At 40.1% G+C, this 27,610-nt stretch overlaps 2 protein-coding genes across 4 annotated transcripts in view; one reads left to right on the top strand and one right to left on the bottom strand.

Annotated features, from left to right (window-relative positions):
* LOC126298649 (annexin B9-like) overlaps nt 1-9,494 on the bottom strand; it is a 93,839-nt gene extending 84,345 nt beyond the window's left edge. The window contains exons 1-2 of one of the 3 annotated variants that reach the window (XM_049990062.1): nt 9,153-9,494; nt 7,187-7,233 (exon numbers count right to left, since the gene is read on the bottom strand). In XM_049990062.1, coding sequence (XP_049846019.1) covers nt 7,187-7,216 — 30 coding nt within the window. In that variant the 5' untranslated portion in view covers nt 7,217-7,233; nt 9,153-9,494. Of the gene's footprint in view, nt 1-7,186; nt 7,234-9,104 lie in introns of all 3 variants that reach the window. The other 2 variants (XM_049990063.1, XM_049990064.1) reach the window with 2 other exon arrangements.
* Nucleotides 9,495-10,014: 520 nt separating this feature from the next.
* LOC126298298 (OTU domain-containing protein 5-B-like) overlaps nt 10,015-27,610 on the top strand; it is a 216,554-nt gene continuing 198,958 nt past the window's right edge. Inside the window, exon 1 of the mRNA XM_049989595.1 lies at nt 10,015-10,098. The gene's annotated coding sequence lies outside the window, so the exon portion shown is untranslated. The remainder of the gene's footprint in view (nt 10,099-27,610) is intronic.

Below are 27,610 nucleotides of genomic sequence, written 5' to 3'. Positions count from 1 at the left end.
TAACAGTATGACTTTACCTAGATCTCTTCATATTTAAAAAAAATTGTACTTCATTATTTTACAAAACAATGAAAACAAAACACTGTACAAAAAAATGAGATGGGTCAAAAAGGCCAGAAGTCATACAACATTTCATGGCATTTCAAGTTGTTGAGTGAAGGTTAAGCAATCTGCACATAGCAGACTAATGACAGTTTCAAAGTAGGACAGTAGTATGTGGTGTGAGCAAGAAAACAAAATGATATAGTCAACTTACAAGGGAATTTTCCCAAGTGTAAATAAATTATCTTTATGGAACTTGGCGGCTGTAGAGAGCGGTCAAAATAATGCAATACATTTTTTTTTTTCAATTTTTCTCAGTTTCACTTTTAATTTTCTGAAAAATGAAGACTTTTGTTACATCACAAATTAAAGAACCTTTCAGGTCACATCCATTCATTTGTAATAAAACTAGTTTCCAAAGTACCATTTTTGGAGAATAAGCTATACACAATGTGCTATCTGAGTATTTTCAACATACCTAATTAAAATTTCTAGATATTCATTATTATTCTAGGTACATTTGTTTGATGTTTTAAACTGGTTCTTTTTCTTACTTTTTAAATTCATGTCTTCTTTGTTTACCATTTCACATAAATTTATTTTGTTAAGTGAAATAATAAGTAACAACTTCTTCTTCTTCTTCTTCTTCTTCTTCTTCTTCTTCTATCACTTCAGCCAATTATTTTCTGGTCATCATCTCCAATAGGTTTTCTTTCCGAATTGTCCAGTATCTTTTCATTTGTTCTCACCTTTTTTGTCATTCCTCATCTGTAAATACCCTTTTTATTGTTTGTCGTTTGTCTATTTGTAGTTTAAATCTTATTCAGCAGAGCTCGCTGACTAGCGCGCGTGTGTTTGTTTAAATTAAACAAATGTGGGTAAAATCTCTAAAGCAACTACACATGAGCTTAAAACCAAGTAAAATGACAAAGGAGCTAAAAGAATGGCACAGGAAGAAGTCGCTGGCTGACCACTTAATAATCATTTATGAGCCAGTCACCCAGTTTACACACAAAACCATAACTATCTCGCTACAATCATGAGAAAAATGCTGGATAGTTCATAAAACTTTAAAACTCAAACCACATTCATTTGCACGTTGATTAACATAGAGGGCAGATCCATTGGCAAATCCACTGTGCCCTGGACACTACAAGCACCACACATTGGAGGGGCCTCACACTAGAGCAAGAAGCCATGTGTCACAGAGCTGTGGCCTATGTGAAGATAAATAAGGAGGACATCATCCCAGCTTTGTAGCCAAAAGGAAGTATTCCACAGCTGTGTAATTGGCTTTAATAGACAGAGCCGATTATCAGTCACTTCCAGCCACTCACCTTCCCATAGACGCATGCAAACAACTGAGGATTGTTACACATCCCCTTGACTGCTACATCTGCTCTTTGATTCCCTGCAAGATCCATGGGCCTTGGTACCCAGCACAGAGTAAAAGGCACTCAGGGAGGCAGAACAGACAAGGAATTTAGCATTAAAAAAAAAAAAAACATCTGCTCCACTGCCCACAGATTGAATACACAAATGGAGTTCTGCGTCGAATATAGTGAAGTCTCAAGGCAGTTGGACCTTAAGGACATGACCAGGGAAAACAACATAGCAACCAATGAATTGTTTCAACCCACCCGCGAAGAGACATAGCAACCAATGAATTGTTTCAACCCACCCGCGAAGACAGCTGTAAAATTGTGGTGCCCATTTAAAATGGCAGAAAATAAAAGTATTAAAAACATGCAGGAGTGTTCTCTCTCCTGTACAGCACTAAATCTAAATCTAAAATCACCCTAGCCCTCGGCAGTAACCATGGTGGCAGACAGTTAAAACCTGGGATTTGGAGCTGTACATGCTCCACACCAAGTGACTCCAGGACATGCTGCACGCATACCGTGAACAGCAGTGTTTCTCGAGGATCATGGGAGAAAAAGCAATCCAGAGGTGAATGAGCAACAGTGTAGGATGTAAGTGAAGTCGAAGCTGTGAGGAACTTGCATGCCTGGTGCACCATAAGGAGTTGCTGTTAAATTATAATTAGCAATTCACGAGCTTCAGCATAGAGATTGGGTATGGGGCTGATCCTATAAGCACCTATGGCCTGCCAAATCCCCCTCATGGTGAACAGCATAAATAATCTTCAAATAAGAAGGCCTCAGCAATCCATACATCATGCACCCATAGATTAACCATCAACACATGAAACCCCTATAGAACTGGAGCAGACACACCCTGTCTATTCCCCCCGAGACCTGTGACTAAAGCATGTTACGATATTCAGTGGCTTCTGGGTTCTGGCTTTCACGTATCTCAGGCATGGCAACCAAGACAATTTGGAGTAAAAAGTAAGGCCTTGACACCCCACAGGGTTCTCAAAATGTAGAATGGTGTTCCTCATATCCAAGTTAGGTAAATTAAAAATACGATGATAATGATTAAAAAACACACACACACACACACACACACACACACACACACACACACTTACTGCAGAAACCTGGAAACCCAACTTTGCAGTCCAGTCCTCTAACCTCCGCACTGAGAGTTGCGACTGATTGCTTGCTGTTGCAACACTGGAGGAGGAACAGAAAACTACAAAACTGTCCACACAGAGTGGCTAAGAAGTTGCCTTGTCTCTAATAACCAGCCAATATTACTGTTAACCATTTGTTCCAGGGTCTCTCCTACACAGTTCATTAAGGCGATTCTCTGGTAAATAATAGGACAAGTGCAGCCCTTTCTTGGTTTGAGGAAAGGTATCAAAATTGCCTCTTCATGAGTTTAGAAAGTGACCTGTCTGTCATATCAAATTAAAATATCTGAGGACGATTCCTTTCGACATTACTGGCAAATGTCTAAGCATGCAGTGCCGGATTTCGTTGCAACTGGTTGCAGTACCATGAGTCTCAGACAGCACCAATTCCAGCTTCCACATGGAGAAAGTATAGTTATAAACCTTCAAATTGTTGGACCTAAAGTCCAACTTGTCCCCCTCTACATTTGCACAGCAGTGACAAAATGCCGGATTCTGGCTTACACTGGCAGTAGTTTTTGCAAAATGAGCATCGAGTGACATTTCTGGGCACTGTCTGGAGAGACACCTTTTTCAGCAATGCAGCTATTGTTACACAACCATGTTTTCCAGGAACCCTCCTCATGACTTCCCATACTTTTGTGGAACAAATGGAATGATTAATGGAGTGCAGGAACACTTGCCATGACCTCTTCTTGCTCTCCTTAATTATGCATTGAGCCTCGACTCTTATGCCTTTAATAGGAAGTGAAGTTGTCTGCTTTACGGCAATATTAAAACCATCGAAGAGCTACACACCTGTCCTGGATTGCTGAACAACACTCATCTCTGTCTACCAAGCTACAGGTCACTTCTCCAAGATGACCTGCAGGCTTATGGATGGATAAGTTGGCGGCATGATTGATCACTTTCATGATGTGGTTTGCCTATTCATGTAAGCTATCATGGTATTCAAACACAGTAAACCGACAGAACAGTACCCAGTTAGCTCTGCTGATTGTCAATTTCTGTGGCTTCTGTGCAAGCAAGCAATCCTCCATCCAGAAGGTGGATCCACAGTGGGAACTGGTCACCAAAAGGAAGGTCCCCAGTTGCTTCCCACTGTGCTGAATATGCAAGGGCTGGAGAGCAGAAAGGGAGATCAATGGCTGAGGATGACCCAGTAGCAGTCAAGTAAACATGGGGTCTAAAATGCATACCTTAAGAGCTATGAGCAGTTCTACAAGGTGAGTCAAAAAGGACTTTACAACTTTGGAATGATACAGAAATTTACTGAGATAACTTTTAGAATTGGTAGATGCGTCATTTTGTAGCAAACAAAGTCAAATTTTATTCACATACTGCATCAGTAGCCCATTCCTCCACCAGGAGCATCAGTGCAGTGCTCAGTTACAACGGCTGCTTACATGGGTACATAACATCATTTGTGACAGTCTCAAACTTAATGTGTTTTGTGCCCTTTAACACAATGAAAGTGCATGGCCCTTTCTTTGTTGAGAAAACTGACATTGATATTGTGTATCGGGATATGCTTGAAAACTTTTTAATTTCACAGCTCAATGAAGAAGACCTAGATGGGATGGTTTACCACCAGCAAGCCAGTGCACCACCTTATTCCCTCATGGAAGGTCAATGTTTCATCAATAATCACTTCCTAGGTCAGTGAATTGGTCGTGAAGAGCCAATAGTATGGCTACCTCGCTCCCCACACTTGACACCACTGGATTTCTGCTTCTGTGGTTCCACTGAGGAACACATACATATTCCACCCCTACCAAACAATTTAGCCAACCTGAAAAATCTAAGCCACATTGCTGTTGCAGAAGTTACATCCGATTTGCCGCAATGAGTGTGGGAAGAAATTTATTAGTGGTGTTTGTCACATCCCAAATGGTAGTCACATTGAACCAAAATGACATTTGACACTTATGTGAAACTTTAAGTTATTTGCTACAAAATGATACATGTGCCATTTCTGTAAGTTAACTCGATAAATTTCTATACCATTCCAAATTTCTATATCAGTCCTTTTTGACTCACCCTGTATAATGGGACAGGTGACACTGCAGCTAAGAATTTTCACCAATTTAAAAGTAGCTGCAGTTATGTTTGAAAACTGCAGGATTTGGTACCAGATACATAATTTTGTGTTATTGGTGAGGCATTGACAAAAGCATCACATGGTGTTATAGGAAAAGAGAACTATGCCCTTAACATTGAAAGTTAAATTTTTTTTAAAGCTCATAATTGTGGGCTACCTTCACTCCACACTTGGTAACCATATTATCAGTTTATAAATATTGCCTGACCCTTGCATGCCAAGATGATCTGACTATCAATGAGAAAGCAAAATCTTCATATACTCTGAAAGAACTGCTCACTTAATTGTTAAAAATGCTACCAGGTGTCTTCCCAGTACACTAGTTACTCTTTATGTGACATTTCTATGTGATTTATCATCTTTCTCCCATTCACTCTACTGCTTGTTTAGTGTATACTTCCAACAGTTTCTTGCATAACATGGCATCCTTACTGAAGTTTAGGAACTTTGGATGTTCTGTAGTCTGGTACGACTTTAGCGTTAAGGAGCTGGACATGTTATCACTGTCTATGAGAAGTGTGCCATTATGGAGATGTTTTAAAGACTTAAAAAGTAGTGTAATTATCTCCAGAGCTTTTTAAATGTAGAAGGGATAGCTCTTTATAAGACATCCCCTTTTCACTATACTTTTGCCAAAATTACTTGTTATTTGAAATTTGTCACATGGCATTATGGTGCTGCCATTTTGGCTCTCAGGAGCACCTCGGGTAGGGCTCTGATGAGAGGTAGCAGGATGCTGGCAGTGTCTAATAACAGATTACAAGTGTACACTATACTACTCTAAAACTGCAATTGAAATTACCACTGTTGCAACACAGTGTCAATGGAGAACTGTTCTTGAGAGATAAGAGCTCCTGTTGGAGGAGCTATGTTCCCGAGAGAGAGAGAGAGAGAGAGAATGATTGACAACTGCAATATGTTGGGATTATTAAAAATCAAATCAAGGCTCATAGTAATAAAATACTGAAAAATGTGTATCCTTCCTGCACTGAGTGCATTCACCTACAATCAGTTGGTCGCATCATAAAAAACATTATGAAGTGTGTCACAAATAGTTCTACACACTATTATGGAACAAGAGCCAGTTTGAAGTACCATTTGCCTAAGGGGAAAAAAATTCTAAACAGTATTTCCTATCTGGAATTAAAACTGCAGGAAATGAAAGAGTTAACTAAAATAGATTTACTTATACATGCAGTCAAAGCCGACCTCTTAAAAACTACACACAAAGTTTATTTAGAGTAATCTGAGTAGGGGTTAATAAAAAAAATAAGTGAGCATAGTGCATAATAATGTCTCGCCATTCTTTCCTAGTTCAATATTTCAAACATGAGGGGTGTCTGACTCAGCTTTTCAGGCTGGCATAAGGAAAGAAAAGGATCTATAACAGAGGCATGGCAATGCCACAGCAATGTATACTAAATATAAAAGTAATGAGTTAGTGCATAAGATGTTAGCCTCAGATTTGTGGGGATGAAGGCTAATGCTCTGCCTGGCTATCGAGATTTATGTAATCCTAAATCACTACAGGCAAATGCCAAGATGGTTTGTGTCAGCAAGGCAATGGCTAAGTGCCTGTCCTCTCCTCATCACACAACTGTGTAATATATCATTGTAAAACGATTCTGGGGTTGATAAATTACTATACTATTTTCACTAAACTATCATTAGGCCAAGATGACACAGGTGGTAATTAATTGAAGACTTTACCAAAGAACAATAGTTGCTCAGATGTATATATAAATAAATAGCAACATTTTAAGACGCAAATTCCTACTGCACAATATGAAAAAGAAACTACATCTACATCTACATGTTTACTCCGCAAGCCACCCAACGGTGTGTGGCGGAGGGCAGGGATGGAGAACACAAGTGAAACTTTAGACAAATCTTGTATAGGAATGGACAGTACTCTACACTGCTACACAATCTGTAACTGAAATGAAAGGAGATGTCAACTGATTGCAACACAAATGCTCTCACATCATGCTGATATAAATAAAATTCGTTCCATTTGGTCAGATCGGATTAGACACTTTTAGAGTAGAGAAAACAGTCACGATTTATGGAGTAAGTGCAGAGGTTGGGGAGGTTGTTTGGAATAGGGAAACAAACAGCGAGGTCATCAGTCCAATTGGACTAGGGAAGGAAGTCAGCTGTGCCCTTTCAAAGAAACATTCCTGGCATTTGCCTGAAGCGATTTAGGGAAATCATGGAAAACCTAAATCAAGATGGCTGGACCGTCATCCTCTCGTATGTGAGTCCAGTGTGTTAACCACTGCACCATCTCGCTCGGTTTGTTGGGGAGGGAAATTATGAACAGGAGGTTATAAGGTAAACGGTACAGGCATGAAAGAGGAGTGGAAGTCCACATGTCAAAATGTGTGTGTCTTCCAGCATATAATCTCACTGCAGATACAAACTTAACTTTTCAAATTTTATGCAGGCTCACAAATATTTTAAAAATACACTGTGTAGTGCAACAACTATGCCTAGTTACTTACCAGTGACCGGTAATATGACTGAGAAGCCATTGGTGAATATATGTTATCTGAAATAAGCAACAGTAAAATTATCAAAACATTATTTCATTATTTCACAGCAATAGACCTACATTTAATGAAATATTTCACATCTAGATCTGATAACAAAAGATATGGTTGCAGATTTTTTATATGTTATTATCATCTAAAGAATTAATGGCAGATCATAGAATAATGTACATACCTTTTTCCTGGTTGCTTAAAACAAAAAAATTATCAAACCATAGATTACTGTGGCTGGTGAGGAAAGGGGTGTGGAACTTTCATTCACATTTGATGTGTGGTATACTGTGTAATCAGTTATATTAATGGAAATAAATTAGAATATCACCCCTAAAACCACTGGCTCTATTGTATATAATTTTCATCAGAGTATATGCCCAGAGCAATCATTTTCAATCTTTGTCCAACACAGTAGCATAGCCCCAGGTAATTTTCACACAAAAATGTAACTTATGCTATCAGTCTCATATCTTTAAAAAAAATTTAAGATGAGAAAATAATGAGTCCCTCCTCACTTCATATTTCCTGGCAACACTTCTGATGCTTACAATGGGATTTTCATTCAATTCTGTAGTTGCATACAGAAGCTGGAGATTAGATTAGATTCAGTTTTCGTTCCATAGACCAAAAAACCAGATGATTCTTGTAGGTGTGGAGTTCTCCTCTAAGTAGCCTTTATCTTTCTTGAGATTATATATATATATATATATATATATATATATATATATATATATATATATATATATATATATAAATTGAAACTGCTTGAAAGATCAAACACACTAACAATAACATACTGCCTGAAAAAATACATCAAAACAACAGGTGTTGCTTTTTTCCGGGAATTCCTTACTTGCTACACTAACATACAAATTTTATTTCTTTCTTGAGAAGTGTTTGATATAGGATAATGATTCTGCAGAGAAGTTTGGTAAATTAACTAATTTTTATTTTCGGACAGTCTAATTACAACTGAATGAAATAGTTTTCAGCCGTCCCCAAAATAAAATTTATCAACATATCATAATATTATACGCAACCATGGAGGACAGGGTTACAAAAGCTGAAAATGTGACTAATTTTTGTATGCTACATTTTCCCAAACAAATGCTACTGTACAGCATAAAAAAGAGAACAATCTGATTCAAAATACGTATAACTGCACGAGGAAATTGCTCTAATAGAAAATAAAAGTTATTTGACAAGAAAAGTTGAGATTGGTATGGGAATGGTGTTACAGCCTGCTAGTTACCCCCAATATTTTCGTGTGATAATTACCCCAACCCACCCTAGACTAATAGTACGGTATGGAAAGATGTGAAGCAATGAAAGCGAAAACTGGCTAATACTGTGAAAGGAAGGTATGGAGATGAAAACTGTTCCACTCGGTAGTATAAGACACACAAATGAAGAAATGAAACGGCATCAACTGAGTTAACTGGACGTCTAGTTTTCTTAGCTCATGAGCAAGGAATGAGGAGAGTATGTTCCCTAATTGTGAAATGAAGTAAGTGGGACCGATGCATTCGCCCAACCCTACCTTAAAACCATACAATTAGTGTGAGTGGTGGTGCGAGGGGAGAATGAGGCTGCTCCAGGAAGGGCGCAATAAGATTATATTATTATGAAGATCATACAAAATTGTGTACTGTTACTTGCGCTACTAGGGCTCGCGAAAAAGAATCTATCGCAGGCCAACTCATCTTTACGACAAGATCGAGAATCAGTAACATCTGACAAGAATCCAACAAAATCGCGATACAATGGAATTCATTGCCTCAGTTTCAATTCCTTATGGAAAACAGTAACTGGAATTTAACAATTATACAGGGCAATTAAAAACCTGACAGAATTTATTAAAAAAGCATAACAATACCTGGCAAAACAAGGGAGTACCTGTTTTCGTCAATCGTCCAGTTATTACCTGAGCCTTAGTGAAACTTGCTTCGTAGATGGAAACAACAGGAAACTCTCCTAAACCTCTTGTGTGTAGCACCAACACAGTCAGAACACAAATATTTAATGACACGTCTCCGCGTTTGCCTCAATTCACAACCAATGTCACGTGAATCAGCTACACCATAAAACTTCCTGTCATGATGTCATTCCCGTTGCTCATACTTCGCGGTTACAAGAATCACTTGCGCATGCGCTGGGACGGCAACGGTAAATGTTTGGTCACGGGGGTGTAACGCTATATATATTTATTTCACACAGGGACTTCCGCTAACATGACCTTGTTGCCTTGTTCGCTGCCAGGCCACTTGGAGTGCTTTAGGTTTACACCAGTCCGACATCTCGCTTTCTCATTGGCTAATTTTTAGGCTTCTATATCTGTTTTAATTTCTTACGGGAAGTGCTTTCAACTCGTAACATTGCGCTGCTCGTTATGACTTCCCGTGTGTTTTGCTCTGCATTACGTTGTAAATATGTTGCTTGTATTCTCATTGCGTTCTGCTAGTATCTTTAATACTGGATGGGGCAAATGATTCCGTAATTGTCATTTCTTCATCTAAAACAGAAGCTGCGTTCGTTGCATGGTGTTCTGTGGACGTACGTTTATTGTTATTGCTTACGCATCTGTGTGTCTACTACTCGATTTAAAAGCATTGTAAGTATATTGCTTTTGTACTACTTTATTTATGTTTGCATCCGTTTTCCGTACCTTCTCGCATGGAGTCCGTATTTATACTCGAGTATTGCACAAATATGCAGTTTCAGTGATATAGAGCATTAAAGATCTGTTCAAGACAACCCCTTTTTTTCGGTTTTTTGTACTGTAGTGGCAGGGAGTCTGGTACCGATAGTATACAAACTTTACCTCGCATTTAACGGAGAACTCTGTGTTGGTGGGTTTTGATGGTATTTCGGTTCGTATTCAACATTATTACATCTTGTCACGGAATGAATATGTTATTGTGCCTTAAATGGTGTTGCTTTTTGCCACTGAGCGCCATGCATTTTACAGTGGATTGCAGAATGTGGATGTAGATCAGTATGTTTTGTGCGCTTGGTGACTAGAGCGTTCGCCCTTGCAAATGCTGAAAACGTGCCAGTAGCTACGTAAATGTTTTCACTCGTTATTAACAGGTACTGCAAACAGTAGCGTACATTTTGTAGAAGTCACAGAAAATTTCGGTGGCCTACATTAAATCCGAGAGTACAAAAAAACGGATGGAAACAAAAATAACGTAGAATACGAACAATATACTTAAAATGCATTCAAAGGAGCAGTGCACACACGGATTCGTAAGTAATGACAATTAGAAATAAGTCCAGAGTATACCATGCGATGAAACCAACATGTGTTTCATATGAATAAATAAATAAATAAATGAAGCAAAAACAAATACGGAGCCATTTACCCCACTCAGTATTAAAGAATGAGAGCAAAAATTAGCAAAATACGAGCAACATATTTACAATGCAATTCAAACAGTTTAATACACACAAGAAAGTCGTAATCGGGATCATAATTCTCACTCGATAAGAGCCACACTGTCGAAATGGCACCATATTTTTTTAAAGTAAATTAACGCTAGTACCAGACCTACACATAAAGTATAGACGACAAATACTATCGTATAGTACTGGAATTTCGCAAAGCAAGAATACGGATTGTACGCCGTATTTTCCCAAATTTGAAGTTCACTGCCCGTTTCCTCGGAGCGCCATCATCTGCCGATTTTTCCATACCATAACGTGGCCCTCGTGTGTCTGATATTTTTTGTGTTCTGTGTGTTTCGTTTTACCATGATCTGCCGCCACCTCATATATTCGCTCATGTCATTCGTCCATAACTATGTGACTGTCGTCGGATGCACTTAATTTCCATTAATAAATTATAGTCAACTTACACGCGAGCTGGCAGAATACTGGCGTCTCTTTTAATTCTTCTACTTAACATCTTTCGCGCTGCAATAGCAATTTACCCCATAGATAGAGTAAACAAATTATACCATTTTAGCTCCTTTCCGTTTGTCGGACAGCCGACTCGACAAAGTCAGGTCCAGTATCCAGAAGGACTGACGTAGCATCCAATTTGGTTAGCGTCAGGAGCATATGCATGCCTGGGCCATGCCTCACATTCTGTCGTAAGTTAGCTGTGCGTTCGTGAACTGTTATGACGAACGGCGCTAGTGAAATGAATGGGCAGTTGCAAGTTTTACATAAAAAAGCCATGTTGTTGTTGTCTTCAGTCCTGAGACTGGTTTGATGCAGCTCTCCACGCTACTCTGTCCTGCGCAAACTTCATCATCTCCCAGTACTTACTGTAACCTACATCCTTCTGAATCTGCTTAGTGCATTCATCTCTTGCTCTCCCTCTACGATTTTTACCCCCCCCCCCCCCCACTGCCCTCCAATGCTAAATTTGTGACCCCTTGATGCCTCAGAACATGTCCTATCAACCGGTCCCTTCTTCTTGTCAAGTTATGCCACAAACTCCTCTTCTCCTCAATTCTTTTCAATACCTCCTCATTAGTTATGTGATATACCCATCTAATCTTCAGCATTCTTCTGTAGTACCACATTTCGAAAGTTTCTATTCTCTTCTTGTCCAAACTATTTATCGTCCATGTTTCACTTCCATACATGGCTACACTCCATACAAATACTTTCAGAAATGACTTCCTGACACTTAAATCTATACTCGATGTTAACAAATTTCTCTTCTTCAGAAACGCTTTCCTTGCCATTGCCAGTCTACATTTTATATCCTCTCTACTTCGACCATCATCAGTTATTTTGCCCCCCAAATAGCAAAACTCTTTTACTGCTTTAAGTGTCTCATTTCCTAATCTAATTCCCTCAGCATCACCCGACTTAATTCGACTGCATTCCATTATCCTCATTTTGCTTTTGCTGCTGTTCATCTTATCTACTCCTCTCAAGACACTGTCCATTCCATTCAACTGCTCTTCCAAGTCCTTTGCTGTCTCTGACAGAATTACAATGTCATCGGCGAACCTCAACGTTTTTATTTCTTCTCCATGGACTTTAAACCGGGGACAGGCTACAACCCTGTCTCACTCCCTTCCCAACCGCTCCTTCCCTTTCATGCCCGTCGACTCTCATAGCTGCTATCTGGTTTCTGTACAAATGAAAAATAGCCTTTCGCTCCCTGCCACCTTCAGAATTTGAAAGAGAGTATTCCAGTCAACAGTGTCAATAGCTTTCTCTGAGTCTATAAATGCTAGAAATATAGGTTTGCCTTTCCTTAATCTATTTTCTAAGATAAGTCATAGAGTCAGTATTGCCTCACGTGTTCCAACATTTCTGCGGAATCCAAGCTGATCTTCGCCAAGATCAGCTTCTACCAGTTTTTCCATTCGTTTGTAAAGAATTCGCGTTAGTATTTTGCAGAAGTGACTGATAGTTCGGTAATTTTCACATCTGTCAACCCCTGCTTTCTTTGGGATTGGAATTATAATATTCTTCTTGAAGTCTGAGGGTATTTTGCCTGTCTCATACATCTTGCTCACCAGGTGGTAGAGTTTTGTCAGGACTCGCTCTCCAAGGGCGTCAGTAGTTCCAATGGAGTGTTGTCTACTCCCATATCTAATCAAATAAAGTTACAGGGAGCGACGTTTTCTACATTAAGTCTGTTAGTGATCACCTGTATCTCATGTTAACAGATTTATAAAAGAACTAGAAATGCTTCTAGATAAGGCATTCGGGTATTATAATTATTCTTCATCTCCGTGGCGCAGTGGTAGCCAGCACGATAGGTCAACGTGTGAGGTCTGGAGACTGGTCACCATCTACAAAAGAAAAAAACCTTGAGTGAAGTTCTCATCCATATATATTGAAAGATGTCGTGTGGCAATCGCACAGAACCACTGACGAAAAAACGACAGACAGTCAGGTCGGAAGAAAGTCGGCAGCGTGTGTGGCTGCTACCCAGAGGACCCAGGTTCGAAGCTTGGTTCAGCCAGGGATTTTTCTTTTGTGGAAGGAATGGAACGGCGTGCACTCAGCCTCGTCAGGCCATTTTGAAGAGCTACTTGATTGAGAAGTTCAAGAAAGCCGGCGACGACAGAAACAGCGGTGCGTTGACTCCATGCCCTTCGTACCGGATCCAAATGACGCCATTGATGATGATGACACGACAGCAGGTCGGTCCCGATTGACCCGTCTGTTTCAGAACGCGAATCTTTGCTCAGTAGTAGTTTATTCATTCAGAGACAATGTACATTGCATGGATTTCGTCAGAAAAACATATTAATAATATCAGGGAGTGCTGTACAATATCCTAGACAATACAAAATTGCATAGTACCTTACACAATATCACATTCAATGTTGCACACACAACTTTGATCAATTATGAAAAAGATATATTACATGGAACACATAGTTGACGTTTACATACTAACACACAATAGTTTCAACGCTTTTATTCAAAATGTTCATTCACACAATGGCAAGCACTTGATTAAAAATACTATTGACGCATTATATGTGAATGTAATAATTTACTGCAAGATATCTGCAGTATTCTTTGACACTATAATAGTAGTTTGTCATTAAAAAACTTGAATAGGGAACAGGTTGCATTGTATTTCTCACACAAAGAACTCTTATATACATATTATTCACCATTATATGTGGAACTCACTATTGGTAAATTTTCAGACCAACATCGTAATATAATTTTATGATATGTGAGAGTGGTTCTGCTATGACACTACCACATTTAATTATGACTAAACCGGGTTCCTCATCAATGCATCAAGACATTTTATTCTTCATTCTTTTTATTATTCTAACAACGTCTGATCTGTTTGTGGTACACAGCACTATTGAACGAAGACTCTGTTCTCGTCGAACTGAGGTTCAACTATTCCTAAACGATACTTACTCAAGTTGACTGGAGTATTTATGAAGTAGTCATTTACGAAATATGCTAGAGTAAGTTTTCTGAGTAGCATTCTGTGATCATCTTTTAAAACAATTTCATTTTGTTGTTTTAACATTTTTGTTTATTTCTTTTTTACTACATACACATTACTTTTGATTTGATTTCTGATCCTATAATTACATCATCATTGTGCATTGTCTTAACTTTTTTAATCCCTTTCCTAAAAATTTTGTTATTTGTCTTTACATAATCTGAGAATTGTTTGTCTTTGTTGTAGTCGTTTTTATTTTATTTTCTTAGTTAATTGAAATGTTTTAAAGTCTGACTACATACTAGTACTCTGGCAGTAGGTGGTATTCACTGGTTGTTGTTCCTTGGAATGACTTTTTTTTTTGGGAAAACACGTCTCAAATAGGGACATGAAATTAAAAGAAAATTCATTGAGTGATTTACCACTTTATTGGTTCTTGGTTTTGCAAATACATTTCCCACGTTTATTTTACTAACATCTGAATAAAAACATTCAATTTTTCTGTGTAGAACTTCGTTTTGTATTCCCACTTACGGCTTACTGCCTTGGGTATAGAAGAATTTAAATGTGTTTCTTGTGTGTTGTGATCCAGAAGACCTAAATTTCCATTTATAACCTTGCTGACACCCGCTTTGACTATTGTGGCGATATTATCTAATAGGGAAGATGGCTACTCTTATTCTAGTGGGGTCTGTAAAGTTTGGTTTGATGTGAAAGCTGTTTTTTCCCCTCACTTTCCATTAACATGTTAAAATACCCACTTAATAATAATTTCACTTAATTATTATAAAAAAATCTTTCATGCCATCTCCATTTTAAAAAAATGACATGTCAATTAGTTTTTGCTTTTATGCCGTTGTAGTGGATAATCTAATGCTGTCGTTGTGCTCTTCAGTCTGAAGACTGGTCTGATGCAGCTTCCAATGCTACTCTATCCTGTGCAAACCATTTCATCTCCAAATAACTACTGCAAACTACATCGTTCTGAATCTGCTTACTGTAGTCATCTCTTGGTCTCCCTCTATGAGTTTTATCCCCCAGTACTAAATTCGTGATACTTTATGTCTCAAAATGTGTCCTATCAACTGATCCCTTCTTTTAATCAAGATGTGATTCAAATTTCTTTCTCCCCAGTTCTATTCAGCATCTCCTCATTAGTTACTCGATGGATCTATCTAATAATCAGCCTCCTTCAGTACCACCACATTTCAAAAGCTTCTATTCCCTTCGTGTCTAAACTATTTATTGTCCACGACGTCCATGTTTCTCTGCCATATATGGCTACACGCCATACAGGTATTTCCAGAAAAGACTTCCTAACATTTATATCTTTGTCCGATGTTAGCCAATTACTGTTCTTCAGAAAGACTTTTCTTGCCATTGCCAGCATACATTTGATATTCTCTCTACTTTGGGCATTTTCTTGCCAAATAGCAAAACCCAACTAGTACTTTTATTGCCTCCTTTCCTAATCTAATTCCCTCAGCATCAGTTGATTTAATTCGACTACATTCCATTATGCTTGTTTTACGTTCGTTGATGGTCTTTTTAAGACGCTATTCATTCCATTCAGCTGCTCTTACAAGTGAATTATTGTCTCTGACAGAATTCCAATGTCCTTGCAAGCCTCAAAGTTTTTATGTCTTCTCCCTGAACTTTAATTTCAACTCAATTTTTTTCGGTTTCGTTTACTGCTTGCTCAATGTACAGAGTGAATATCATTAGGGATATGTTATAAATCTATCTCACCCCTTTCTAAATCACTGCTTCCTTTTCGTGCTCCTCAACTCATATAACTGCTATCTGGTTTCTGTAAAAGTTGTAAATAGTGCTGCACCACAAATAAGTACAGGCGTGTATTTGGAGATTTCTTGTAAATTTCGCACTGCTGTGACTGGAAGGTAGTAGTTAAGGGACCAATTGGCGCATCAGATGGCAGGTGCAGGCAATGTTGATATTCAGCAAATGATTCTGTGAGGCAGGTTTACAAGACTGCTCGAAAGTGAGAAGGCATGGACACTGTATACCAATGTAAGGTAACCAGGGCAGTACAGGACACTGATGTGCTGTGAGGAACCCTTATGATGCAGTTACAACAGCACTTAGTACCGAGAGTGTAGAGGCTGAAGTGGGCTTAGGAAAGATGACACTGTAATTATTAAAGAGCACACCATTCGTCCTCTCCAAAGGAACCATGTCAGAGGTGTAGGAAAAAGACATATAAATAAACGAGCCCCAAGGCTGAAATCAGGCAGTTGTGTCGCCATTCTCTCCATATTTGGAACCAGAGAGAATGACAATTGTTTAAGTTGCAGTCCAACCACGACGATCTTCTGGTGAAGGATATCAGTGGCCAACTGGTCTTCTGAAATTATCGCCAATCTCTGCTACAAGGACGCACCATAGCTGTGATGGTGCAGGCCACACCTTGGAGCTGCACCAGCATGAGGAGCGAGAGAGCTGCTGGCCTCTGCCTTTGAGTGACATCATCCAGCGGATTGCAAGCTGCCATTCCCAGGGGCAGGGCTGGGCCGTGAACTCATGACCTCCCGGGTGCAGGGCTTTCTGTTGTCACTGAACGGGATGCCATGGGCTTACAGCTTGAGCTGCTAAGGCTCACGACAATGACAGCAGACCTGTTTCCCTTCGGCACTATGTATGGGGTTCACGAGTTGCGCTTGAGGGAGCAGTCAGCTGTGTCACAAGCTACTGGCGCAGTGAACACACACAGTGGCCACTTAGCCATGACGTGACTAGGAGCACTATGTCTGCAAGGCTGGGCAACTGGGCGCCAATGTTGCAGACTCCGGCATTGTCATTGGTGCTGACCCATGCACATTGCATGGTGCCTTCACTGGGATTAGCGAAAGGCGGACTGTGTACCTTCGATGCAGTAAAGTCAGTGACACACTTGCCGTTTTTCTCTGCACGCTTCGGTGTGAGTCACCCCTCTCTCCCAAACCACACCTCTCAGTCGTTCTGACATACTACAATCCCTGAGATTATGGGGTTTTAACAATAATAGTCTTTTGCTCCCTGTATTTACCTCAGGTAGCTTCAAAATTTCATATAGAGTATCCCAGTCAATATTGTCGAAAGCTTTCTCTAAGTCTACAAATGTATGTTTGTCTTTACTTAATCCATCACCTAAGAGAAGCCATAGGGTCAGTACTGCCTCACATGTTCCTAAACTGATCTTTCCCAAGCTTGGCTTCCACTAATTTTTCCATTCTTCTCTAAATAATTCGTGAGAGTATTTTGCAACGATGGCTTATTAAACTAATAGTTTGGTAATATTCACACCTGTCAGAACATGTTTTCTTTGGGATGGGAATTATTACATTTTCTTGAAATCTGGGTGTCTTTCACCTGTTTTATACAGCTTCCACACCAGATGCAATATTTTTCTCATGGCCGGCTCTCCCAATCTGGTACTGATATGTTAAACGATGGTTGTCACATAAGAAGATTCAGAGATCTGATTAATACCTACAATCCAACAAGGTGTTGTCAGGCCTCACAGAAATTGATAGATTATGTAATAACTGATACAATATAAATATCACAGCAGGCAGATGGTGCAGGTAATAAATACTGCAGTCTGAGATCGTTGTGGACAAATCAGTGATTGCTCTGAAAAATACTTGTTGAATTTAGGCAGTTGATGCTATAAAATTACCGTAGTCTACAGAGATTAATAAAGACAGAAGACTGGATGGATGTACACTTATCTAATAACATAAAGTAGGGATGAAAAGACATTTCCTTAACAGTAGCTTACATCATGAATACAGCATGCCCCATTGATTTCAGAAATCTATATATGGAGAACATTATAGCTGGATCACGGTAGATATTGTAAAGATTAGATTAGATTATTACTTGTTCCATAGATCATAAATACGACACTTCATAATGATGTGGAACGTGTCAGGTTAATGAAAGATGTCTGTACAAGGTATTATATTACACAAAATATTGCATGACTCTAATGCTTAAGTTAGTTTTTTCCCCTCCCTTAATTTATATCTAAAAATTCAGCCAATGAGTAGAAGGAGTTGTCATCTAGAAATTCTTTTAATTTATTTTTAAATGTTAGTTGTCTATCTGTCGGGATTTTGATGCTGTTTGGTAGGTAACCAAAGACTTTTGTGGCAGCATAATTTACCCCTTTTCTGTGCTAAAGTCAGAATTAACCCTGCATAGTGAAGATCATCCTTTCTCCTGGTGTTATAGCTATGCACACTGCTATTACTTTTGAACTGGGTTGGATTATTAACAACAAATTTCATAACTGAATATATATACTGTGAGGTTACTGTGAGGATCCCTAGATCATTAAACAGATGTCTGCAGGATGACCATGGGTGGGCTCCAGCAATTATTCTGATTACACGTTTTTGGGCAATGAATACTTTTCTACTCAACGATGTATTACCCCAGAATATGATGCCATGCGAAAGCGGTGAATGAAAGTAGGCATAGTAAGCTAATTTACTGAGATTCTTATCACCAAAATGTGCAATAACCCTAATAGCATACGTAGCTGAACGCAGACATTTCAGCAGACCATCAATGTGTTGCTTCCAGTTTAACTTCTCATCAATGGACACACCTAAAATTTTGAAAATTCTACCTTAGCTACAGACTTCTGTTCAAAGTCTATATTTATTACTGGAGTTGTGCCATTTACTGTACGGAACTGTATATGCTGTGTTTTATCAAAATTTAAAGAGAGTCCTCTTGATGAGAACCACTTAATAATTTTGTGAAAAACCTTATTTACAATTACATCACTTAGTTCTTGGTTTTTCGATGTTATTACTATACTTGTATCATCATCAAAAAGATCTAACTTTGCATCTTCATCAATGTGGAATGGTAAGTCATTAATGTATATCAAGAATAGTAAAGGACCTAAGACCGAACCCTGTGGGACCCCATACTTGATAGCCCCTCAGTTTGAGGAATCAGCTGTTGTTTTAACATTACATGAACCACTTATTTCAACTTTCTGCGTTCTTCCAGTTAAGTATGACTTAAACCATTTCTGCACTGCCCCACTCAAACCAAGTGAAGAACTAAAAATGTTACCAGAATATGAAAATTGCCAGGTAAACATTACTCATGGCAATATTGTCACTTAGACGAACAAGAAGAGAGCATATGGTACGCTAATAAGTGAAACCAAATTCCGTTTTACCAAAATGAAATTTCAGACTCCAGTAATGTACCTAAGACTCTATAGGTCCATATAAACACATATAGAAAAGTCCTGATAGGGAAGGGAACACTAATAGAATATTAGGTAAGGATGAAAAGAAATGTGGAGATTCAAATAAGGTCAGAAATATTTTAATGAACATAATGTTGAAGTACTAGCAAAACTCACACAAGATGCCAGTGGCTTCCAAAAATCAAGAAAAAATGAAAAATAGTTCCAATGGCGCAGAATGTACCAGGGTGCACTGAAAGGTAAAGCCTCTGAGCATTTTATATGACAACTCTTAGAGTTTCTTGAATAAAACAAAGATTTTTAACAATCTACATCCTGATGTGACTCTTTAAGCTTTCCCGGCGGATATGTTGTAAATAGTCTTCACGGGTTTGCCGCCAGATCACGTTGTGCAAATTCCACAATATTTCCTCGGAGCAACTGTCCGAGGCAGCGTTGGTCTAGTGGTTCTAGGCGCGCAGTCCGGAACCGCGGGACTGCTACGGTCGCAGGTTCGAATCCTGCCTCGGGCATGGATGTGTGTGAGGTCATTAGGTTAGTTAGGTTTAAGTAGTTCTAAGTTCTAGGGGACTTAAGTCGCATAGTGCTCAGAGCCATTTGAACCATTTAGCCAACTGTCCGACATCTTCAGGTGGTTCAACCTTACTCGTAGCTAGGTACGACTGACGGTATCCGCACGTCCGCAGTAATTTGCAGATAGATGGTGCCATATTCAAACTCCCTCTGCCGAAAATCGCAGAGCGGCTCTCCTGCTCGTGCGCTGTACGCTGCGTTTGCCAACAGTGCGGCCAGGCGTTACTCACCAACGACCGTACTAGACCAATGTTTGGATGGGTCTGTTATCGAAGAATCTTGATTTTCGCTCGTGATTTAATGGCAGCCAATGCAGGGTTCCAGGCTGTGCTCAGTTGAAATCCTTTATCTTTGTTGATGAGATAATCGGCTGTACAGATTTGTATTGCTTCCTTAATGACGCAATCCCAGAAAGATGATGCCGGTGATAAAACTTACGTCTTTTCATAAATCATCCGATGTCCTGTATTTAGACAGTGTTCCTCAGTTGCCGACTACATCCTTATTCTTCATGTCTACATACTTATTTCTCTACATAGTTACCGTGAAGACGGCCACACTTCATCCAATGAGTGACCAATTTGCTGATACTGTCACTGAAGAATGTTTGACTTTCTTGATAGTGCCACAACCTCACCTCTGCTTGGATCGCTTCATCACCATCAAAGTGAAGTCGTCGACAGAGTCATTTAAGTTTTGGAAACATATAGTTAGATGGGGCTTAGTCGGGACTGTATGGAGAATTATCGATGACAGTGAATCCAATTCGTCAATTGTTACAGATGTTGCGGCGCTCGTGTTTTGGCTGGCATTGTCATGATGCTCCAGAGTGCTCCATGCGTGAACGAACCCTTCGAATTCGAAGCTCAATTACAGAACGCTGTTTCTCACGCAAGCGACATAGCTACGTTACACACTGCCATATTACACACTACAATTCGAAACTCTTTAGCGACAGAGGGTTGCAACTTGTGTCAGCAAAGCAGGAAAATCGTCTGAGTAATATGCATGACATATAATTCACCAAACAATATTGAGGACACAATAAAAGTATTACTTCTCAGTACATTGTCATAGTTTTCTGCTGCCAACAAATTAAATCTAAAGGTGCATTTAAAAAAATCATCTCGTCGTAAATTATTGTCATAATTAAACTGTCATGGTCACATAAATATTATTTCTAATACTGCTTTACCTAGTCTTATGCAGTGTTGACATAAAACCACAACATCCTAGACGTCGTAAATTAAGAGTAATGTATCTACGTCTGTACTCTGCAAACAACTGTGAAGTGCATGACGAAGGATATGTCCAGTTGTACCTTTATTAGGTCTTTTCCCTATTTCACTTACGTATGGAGAACTGGAAGAATAAGTCTTTAAACGCCTCTGTGTGTGCTTCCGAGAGCTCCGGAACCTGTACAGCAAATTGGAATGAAGATCAACATAAACATCATTTCCGTCCTTTTTATTGCTCATGAAAACCAGACATTGCATGTCCTACCACCATACAGCGAGACCTTCAGAGGTGGTGGTCCAGATTGCTGTACACACCGGTATCTCTAATATCCAGTAGCACGTCCTCTTGCATTGATGAATGCCTGTATTCGTCGTGGCATACTATCCACAAGTTCATCAAGGCACTGTTGGTCCAGATTGCCCAACTCCTCAACGACTATTCGGCGTAGATCCCTTACAGTGGTTGGTGGATCACAGCCCTTTTCAATCTATCACAGGCACGTTCAATAACGTTCATTTCTGGAGAACATGCTGGACACTCTAGTCGAGCCATGTCGTTACCTTGAGGGAAGTCATCCACAAGATGTGCATTATGGGGGCGCGAATTGTCGTCGATGAAGACGAATGCCCTGCCAGTATGCTGCCGATATGGTTGCAGTATGGGTCGGAGGATGGCATTTACGTATCGTACAGCCATTATGGTGCCTTCCACGACCACCAGCGGCTGTCGGACTCCCTCCAACTAATAGGCGCTGCTCGTGCATGGTTGGTTACATTTTCTGGTGGGTTTAGTGGCATATCTGCACAGTCAAATGGACTGTGTCTGTGATATAATATCCACAGTCAACGTCTATCTTCAGGAGTTCTGGGAACCAGGGTGATGCAAAACTTCTTTTGATGTGTGCATTAATCTTATTTTATCTTAGCAGGCTCTGTGGGACTGGTGCATAGTGAGCTGTCGTATATTCCTAGATTCCTTACGTAAAGTTGGTTCCAGAAACTTTCTAGGTAAACTTCCATGAGACAGTTTGCATTTATCTTCAAGTGCATGACAATTCATTTTATTTTAGCAACTTTGTGACAATCTTCTACTGATCAACAAACCTGTAACCATTTTTGTTGCCATTCTTTTTATCTGTTCAAAATCCCCTGTTACTCCTTCCACACTCTTGACCATTATTCCAGAATAGTCACATGAATGTTTTGTATGTAATCTCCTTTGTAAACTGATTGCATTATCTTAGTATTCTACCAACATACCGCTGGTTGCCATCTGCTTTACCAAAGACTCAGTCTGTTGGGACCATTCCATTTCATATTCTTACAAACTGCTACACCCAAGTATTCACATGAGTTGAAAGAATCCAACTGTGACTCAGTGATACTCCAGTTAAAGGATAACATACTTTTTCGTTTTGTGGACTGCAAAATTTTAATCCCACTTCTGTCGACGGCTCTCCACTCAAGATAACATTTTGTCTTCTCCCCATCAAGAAATCCACCTCAGCCTAGACACAAATCTCGCCCAATCCCCCAAATGAACGTACTTTCGATATTAAGCATATGTATGGTTTTGAGAGAAATCCCTTATGGAAGTCGACAAACACTGAATCTATATGGCTAGTGTTGGGACAAGGGGAGCACAAGATCACTGTGCACTGTTGCCAGATGTAGCCAAGATGGCGACAATGACATAATCAAAGATGGTGTCATGTAGACTTGGCAGCAACGCCTGATGTAGTCCAAGATGGCGGCCATGATGTCATTCAAGATGGTGGGAAGTTTGAATTTTGGTGGCAAAATGCCATGCAGCCCTCCCCCAGAAAAATGGTATCAAGTACAAAAGCCAACAGGATATTGCGCCACACCTCGGTTATCTCGACTAAGCAAAGAAAATGGCGGGAAGATAGGTCACTTGGGCTACCTCCGCTAACGTAAGTCACCTGCCCGCCACTTCCTCCACGAACTGGTGCCAAGTTTGAATTCCAACATGGTAATGCACCACACCCCTGTTATCTCTACTAAGCAAAGAAAATCGTGGAAAGACAGCTCACTTGGCCTACCTCCACTAACCTAAGTCAACCTAAACCCGCTTTATCCTATGAACTGGCGCAAAGTTTGAATTGTTGTGGTAAACAAAGGTCACTTGGGGTTCTGCTACCAACCTAAGAAAATTGTGGGAAGATCACTTGTGCTAACCTAAGTCATCCGACTGCCACTTCCTTCTATGAACTGGGTCCAAGTTTCAATTCCAACAGTATAATGCATCACAGCCCCCCCCCCCATGAACCATGGACCTTGCCGTTGGTGGGGAGGCTTGCGTGCCTCAGCGATACAGATGGCCGTACTGTAGGTGCAACTACAACGGAGGGGTATCTGTTGAGAGGCCAGACAAACGTGTGGTTCCTGAAGAGGGGCAGCAGCCTTTTCAGTAGTTGCAGGGGCAACAGTCTGGATGATTGACTGATCTGGCCTTGCAACATTAACCAAAACGGCCTTGCTGTGCTGGTACTGCGAACGGCTGAAAGCAAGGGGAAACTACAGCCGTAATTTTTCCCGAGGACATGCAGCTTTACTGTATGATTAAATGATGATGGCATCCTCTTGGGTAAAATATTCCGGAGGTAAAATAGTCCCCCATTCGGATCTCCGGGCGGGGACTACTCAGGAGGATGTCGTTATCAGGAGAAAGAAAACTGGCGTTCTACGGATCGGAGCGTGGAATGTCAGATCCCTTAATCGGGCAGGTAGGTTAGAAAATTTAAAAAGGGAAATGGATAGGTTAAAGTTAGATATAGTGGGAATTAGTGAAGTTCGGTGGCAGGAGGAACAAGACTTCTGGTCAGGTGACTACAGGGTTATAAACACAAAATCAAATAGGGGTAATGCAGGAGTAGGTTTAATAATGAATAGGAAAATAGGAATGCGGGTAAGCTACTACAAACAGCATAGTGAACGCATCATTGTGGCCAAGATAGATACGAAGCCCACACCTACTACAGTAGTACAAGTTTATATGCCAACTAGCTCTGCAGATGATGAAGAAATTGAAGAAATGTACGATGAAATAAAAGAAATTATTCAGATAGTGAAGGGAGACGAAAATTTAATAGTCATGGGTGACTGGAATTCGAGTGTAGGAAAAAGGAGAGAAGGAAACATAGTAGATGAATATGGATTGGGGCTAAGAAATGAAAGAGGAAGCCGCCTAGTAGAATTTTGCACAGAGCACAACTTAATCATAGCTAACACTTGGTTTAAGAATCATGAAAGAAGGTTGTATACATGGAAGAACCCTGGAGATACTAAAAGGTATCAGATAGATTATATAATGGTAAGACAGAGATTTAGGAACCAGGTTTTAAGTTGTAAGACATTTCCAGGGGCAGATGTGGACTCTGACCACAATCTATTGGTTATGACCTGTAGATTAAAACTGAAGAAACTGCAAAAATGTGAGAAATTAAGGAGATGGGACCTGGATAAACTGAAAGAACCAGAGGTTGTACAGAGTTTCAGAGAGAGCATAAGGGAACAACTGACAGGAATAGGGGAAAGAAATACAGTAGAAGAAGAATGGGTAGCTCTGAGGGATGTAGTAGTGAAGGCAGCAGAGGATAAAGTAGGTACAAAGACGAGGGCTGCTAAAAATCCTTGGGTAACAGAAGAAATATTGAATTTAATTGATGAAAGGAGAAAATATAAAAATGCAGTAAATGAAGCAGGCAAAAAGGAATACAAACGTCTCAAAAATGAGATCGACAGGAAATGCAAAATGGCTAAACAGGGATGGCTAGAGGACAAATGTAAGGATGTAGAAGCTTATCTTACTAGGGGTAAGATAGATACTGCCTACAGGAAAATTAAAGAGACCTTTGGAGAGAAGAGAACCACGTGTATGAATATCAAGAGCTCAGATGGCAGCCCAGTTGTAAGCAAAGAAGGGAAGGCAGAAAGGTGGAAGGAGTATATAGAAGGTTTATACAAGGGCGATGTACTTGAGGACAATATTATGGAAATAGAAGAGGATGTAGATGAAGACGAAATGGGAGATACGATACTGCGTGAAGAGTTTGACAGAGCACTGAAAGACCTGAGTCGAAACAAGGCCCCCAGAGTAGACAACATTCCATTAGAACTACTGACGACCTTGGGAGAGCCAGTCATGACAAAACTCTACCATCTGGTGAGCAAGATGTATGAGACAGGCGAAATACCCTCAGACTTCAAGAAGAATATAATAATTCCAATCCCATAGAAAGCAGGTGCTGACAGATGTGAAAATTACCGAACTATCAGTTTAATAAGCCACGGCTGCAAAATACTAACGCGAATTCTTTACAGACAAATGGAAAAACTGGTAGATGCAGACCTCGGGGAGGATCAGTTTGGATTCCGTCGAAATGTTGGAACACGTGAGGCAATACTGACCTTACGACTTATCTTAGAAGAAAGATTAAGAAAAGGCAAACCTACGTTTCTAGCATTTGTAGACTTAGAGAAAGCTTTTGACAATGTTGACTGGAATACTCTTTTTCAAATTCTAAAGGTGGCAGGGGTAAAATACAGGGAGCGAAAGGCTATTTATAATTTGTACAGAAACCAGATGGCAGTAATAAGAGTCGAGGGGCATGAAAGGGAAGCAATGGTTGGGAAAGGAGTGAGACAGGGTTGTAGCCTCTCCCCGATGTTATTCAATCTGTATATTGAGCAAGCAGTAAAGGAAACAAAAGAAAAATTTGGAGTAGGTATTAAAATTCATGGAGACGAAGTAAAAACTTTGAGGTTCGCCGATGACATTGTAATTCTGTCAGAGATGGCAAAGGACTTGGAAGAGCAGTTGAACGGAATGGACAGTGTCTTGAAAGGAGGATATAAGATGAACGTTAACAAAAGCAAAACGAGGATAATGGAATGTAGTCAAATTAAATCGGGTGATGCTGAGGGAATTAGATTAGGAAATGAGACACTTGAAGTAGTAAAGGAGTTTTGCTATTTGCGAAGTAAAATAACTGATGATGGTCGAAGTAGAGAGGATATAAAATGTAGACTGGCAATGGCAAGGAAAGCGTTTCTGAAGAAGAGAAATTTGTTAACATCGAATATAGATTTATGTATCAGGAAGTCGTTTCTGAAAGTATTTGTTTGGAGTGTAGCCATGTATGGAAGTGAAACATGGACGATAACTAGTTTGGACAAGAAGAGAATAGAAGCTTTCGAAATGTGGTGCTACAGAAGAATACTGAAGATAAGGTGGATAGATCACGTAACTAATGAGGAGGTATTGAATAGGATTGGGGAGAAGAGAAGTTTGTGGCACAACTTGACTAGAAGAAGGGATCGGTTGGTAGGACATGTTTTGAGGCATCAAGGGATCACAAATTTAGCATTGGAGGGCAGTGTGGAGGGTAAAAATCGTAGAGGGAGACCGAGAGATGAGTACACTAAGCAGATTCAGAAGGATGTAGGTTGCAGTAGGTACTGGGAGATGAAGAAGCTTGCACAGGATAGAGAAGCATGGAGAGCTGCATCAAACCAGTCTCAGGACTGAAGACAACAACAACAACAACAATGCATCACACTGCTGTTATCTCTACTAACCAAAGAAAATCTCAGAAAAATAGCTCGGCCTCCCTCCACTAACCTATCTCACCCGACCGCCACCTATTCCTACGAACTGACGCCAACTTTTAATTTTGGCGGTAAACAAAATTCAATTCCCATATATCTACTAAGCTAAGAAAATGACATGAAACAAAAGACACTTGTACTAACCTCAGTCACTAGACAGCCACCTCCTCCTAAGGATTCGCGGAAAAGGACTTGGACATAAATCTTTATTTAAACAATTCCATGCAGGTGTGTTCACCACAAAATCAGGACTCCAGCTGACTTAGTACACATGGACACCACGAGAGGGCGCTCGCATCTGAGATGTAATTCAAGATGGCGACAGCTAGTGTATTCAACAAGAGCTCTAAACTCTGACTTAGTACACATCGCTACCGCCAGATGGCGCTGTCGTTACGTCAGGTAATGACACAAGTAGCGTTATTCAAGATGGCGGCATATAATGTCTTCACCATGAGGCCTAGTGCATATTGACACCACCAGAGTGCGCTACTGTGGACTTGCAATACATTTTCACGAATGCCACGCCCTCCTGGACTTGGAAAGAAATACACTCCTGGAAATGGAAAAAAGAACACATTGACACCGGTTTTTCAGACCCACCATACTTGCTCCGGACACTGCGAGAGGGCTGTACAAGCAATGATCACACGCACGGCACAGCGGACACACCAGGAACCGCGGTGTTGGCCGTCGAATGGGGCTAGCTGCACAGCATTTGTGCACCGCCGCCGTCATTGTCAGCCAATTTGCCGTGGCCTACGGAGCTCCATCGCAGTCTTTAACACTGGTAGCATGCCGCGACAGTGTGG

Source organism: Schistocerca gregaria, chromosome X (genome assembly GCF_023897955.1).
Source record: "Schistocerca gregaria isolate iqSchGreg1 chromosome X, iqSchGreg1.2, whole genome shotgun sequence".
Taxonomy (NCBI): domain Eukaryota; kingdom Metazoa; phylum Arthropoda; class Insecta; order Orthoptera; family Acrididae; genus Schistocerca; species Schistocerca gregaria.
The sequence above is the reverse complement of the archived record's forward strand: the minus strand, read 5'-3'. Positions and strand labels throughout refer to the sequence as shown.